Genomic DNA, 2,674 nt, shown 5'->3' on the forward strand with positions numbered 1-2,674 from the left:
TATATCTATATATTTCAACAGAGTAGCAACTTTAAAAAGTGCGTTTTACAATGGTGAGTGTATGGGCTGCGTCGGCTACTGCCAGTAGATGGTGGGGGGAGCGAGACCGCAAACACCGCCCGCAGTGGTACTGAGAGCGCAATCCAGTAGTTCTTTACATCGTTGATTGGCATTTGCAAAGGCAGACGACAACTACCACGACACTGTCACACACAGACAGTGTAGATATGGGAAACGTGTCATCGCTATGACGTCACGCACGGAACGTCAAGTGTGGCCTTTCTTGAGCCTTGCGGGAACTTGACCCGTTAGGGGGTCGCCTGTTTACGGTACCCATCAGATTATAGTTTACACATCCACTTACTATTTACTATTTACTTTATAATATTTAAATATAACAAACTTACCCTCACAAAATAAATTATTAGAAAATTATTCACTTCTCTATAAAGAAATTTTCTAAAATAGTTTTGGCCTTATTTTTCCAAAGAAAAGTATTTTTTCTCTGCTATTATTACCTTATATCATTAAAACAAAGCAGCATATTTTGCTAAAAACGAGTTAAAAACGACAAAGATCTAAATTAATAATAAGTTTTACTAGTTTAGATGGAGCTAGTATGAGGCTAGGTATTTTGAATATTTTGTTAGCATAAATAATATTACTGACAAACCTCCTAAATTCGGTGCAGCTATGTAACACGTAAAATGATAGTGATACAACACACTGTGAGTATGATATTCGCAAAGGTCACGTCACAATCAGAAGGCTGTTTTATTTCATCCTTCTTCTTTTCTTCTTTTTTGTTCGGTTCCTTGTTGATACTCTCTTTCACCTCCTTTGCACAAAGCCCAGGATATGTCTTGCTACACTTACTTCCCTTAGGACACTTACTGCAAGGTTCTCCTTTCACATACACAGGATCCCCCTTGACGTTACCTTCTGTAGCGTAGTTGCAAGCCACAGCTACTGCTTGACTATTCCCAACTTTACTTTCAACTCTGTATCCACAACCAAGTCTGTTGGATTCTGCCCAAATCAGTTGAGTGAAGTCTTTAATGCTCACGTCTTCTGGCCTAGTATACTCATCGACGACCGTATTGTCGGTTAATTTTTCAAGAGGGTCGTACCAAGATTCAACCATCTTCTCTAAAACAGTTGCTTTTGTATCACCTTCTGTCATCACAGAATTCGCAGAGTTTTGTCCGACTGGAGTGTTGTCCTTCAGGTTCCTACATTTGTCGTGGTCTCCATCGACTCCACAGGAGTTTATAAACCTCTGAGCTATCATCTCCAACTCTGGATTCCATGCAAGTTGCATCATGTTCGCTGCCTTTGAAAACCCTTTTTGTTCACCGTTAGCAATTTTGCGCCTCAACTCATTGTGCTTATCCAGGATCACTCTCTTGTCTTCAGCGGTCAATCCGGCTGTTGCCCCTTTGCCTGAACATTTTGGAGCTGATGTATCTAACTTAGCTGGGTATTTGCACATCGTATGAGTTCCGCTTACTGGACATTCTGGATATTCACAATTATTACCTTTAACCGCAATAACAATCATTGTTTCAATAAGTGCAAGGATTTTGAGATATCCAACTATAAATTGCATATCTAAACCGTTAAAATAGTTTTAAAGAAGACTATTTGTTTGTAAATGCGTTTGTTTTTGTTGCCAAAATAATTTTGTTGGTAATCAGCTGATGAATAAAGTGTCAGTTATACAATAACATACAAATGTCAGTTTACCTTTTTTACGAAAGGTATAATAAACCCACGAGACAGTTAATAGTTTAAAAATACCCCCGCCGCAGCAAACCTGCTGACTAAGCGTATTTCAACTTGTCTGATTACATTTTTACCAAAATATTTCCATAAATAAGACATACAATTGATATATAATTTAAATTTGTTCTCAATTTAAATAACAATAGATTTAACGAGTGTTTAGGTTTGCTGCTGTGGGGAAGGTAAAAAGTGTTTTTTGACCATAAGTCAATTAATAGTGAACTATGAAATGAATAAATTTTACAAATTTTTACTAACATATACCCATAAACAAGTTAACTACAACAGTTTTCATTTTATCGATAAGAGTAACATAGTAATTTTAAATTAAATTGTTATCATTTTCTCCGTAACCGTTAGGCATACAACAGCGCTTCATCACACCAAATTATTAATTTTTTCTTGCTCTACAAAATGTTTTAGAAATAAATTGCATTTTTGTTTGTTTTTAGGGCCAAAATGGAAAAAACCCATTTTTACCCCTTAAATAAACCCCCATTCCCATGGTCGGATCGTGCTGGTTCGAGGATCTCGTTCGAATAAATGTAGGTTTACACGTTCATACCACGAATAGTAGATAAATACTTTTCTAGTATTCGTGGTTTATACCGAGTTTTATCAAAATCGGAAATTTTTTGCTCGAGTTCGTGCTAACGGAAACATAATATAAAAAATTGAAAACATTATAAGATCATAAGCACCCATTTAACTTATTTTAATTATCAAACGACTAGTTTTAAAACTTATATATATGTATATAAGTATATTATAAATATATAAATATATATATATATATATGCATTCGAACGGATTGTGTTTGTGTTTTTGGCCTCTGGGGTCCTCAAAAAGGAAAAAAAAATCGGTCCCGGGTCCAGGTCTCACCATGAGA

At 35.9% G+C, this 2,674-nt stretch overlaps 1 protein-coding gene across 1 annotated transcript; it reads right to left on the reverse strand.

The window, feature by feature from the left end:
* Positions 1 to 580: 580 nt before the first annotated feature.
* Positions 581 to 1,663, reverse strand: LOC128990345 (scoloptoxin SSD43-like). The gene has a single exon (XM_054412687.1). The coding sequence runs from the start codon at positions 1,607 to 1,609 to the stop codon at positions 692 to 694; it is 918 nt and encodes a 305-aa protein (XP_054268662.1). The 5' UTR covers positions 1,610 to 1,663; the 3' UTR covers positions 581 to 691.
* Between the last annotated feature and the right edge of the window lie 1,011 nt (positions 1,664 to 2,674).

This window comes from Macrosteles quadrilineatus, unplaced genomic scaffold, assembly GCF_028750875.1.
Source record: "Macrosteles quadrilineatus isolate MER2022 unplaced genomic scaffold, UCM_ALF_1.0 Scaffold_3__2_contigs__length_128488019, whole genome shotgun sequence".
Taxonomy (NCBI): Eukaryota; Metazoa; Arthropoda; class Insecta; order Hemiptera; family Cicadellidae; genus Macrosteles; species Macrosteles quadrilineatus.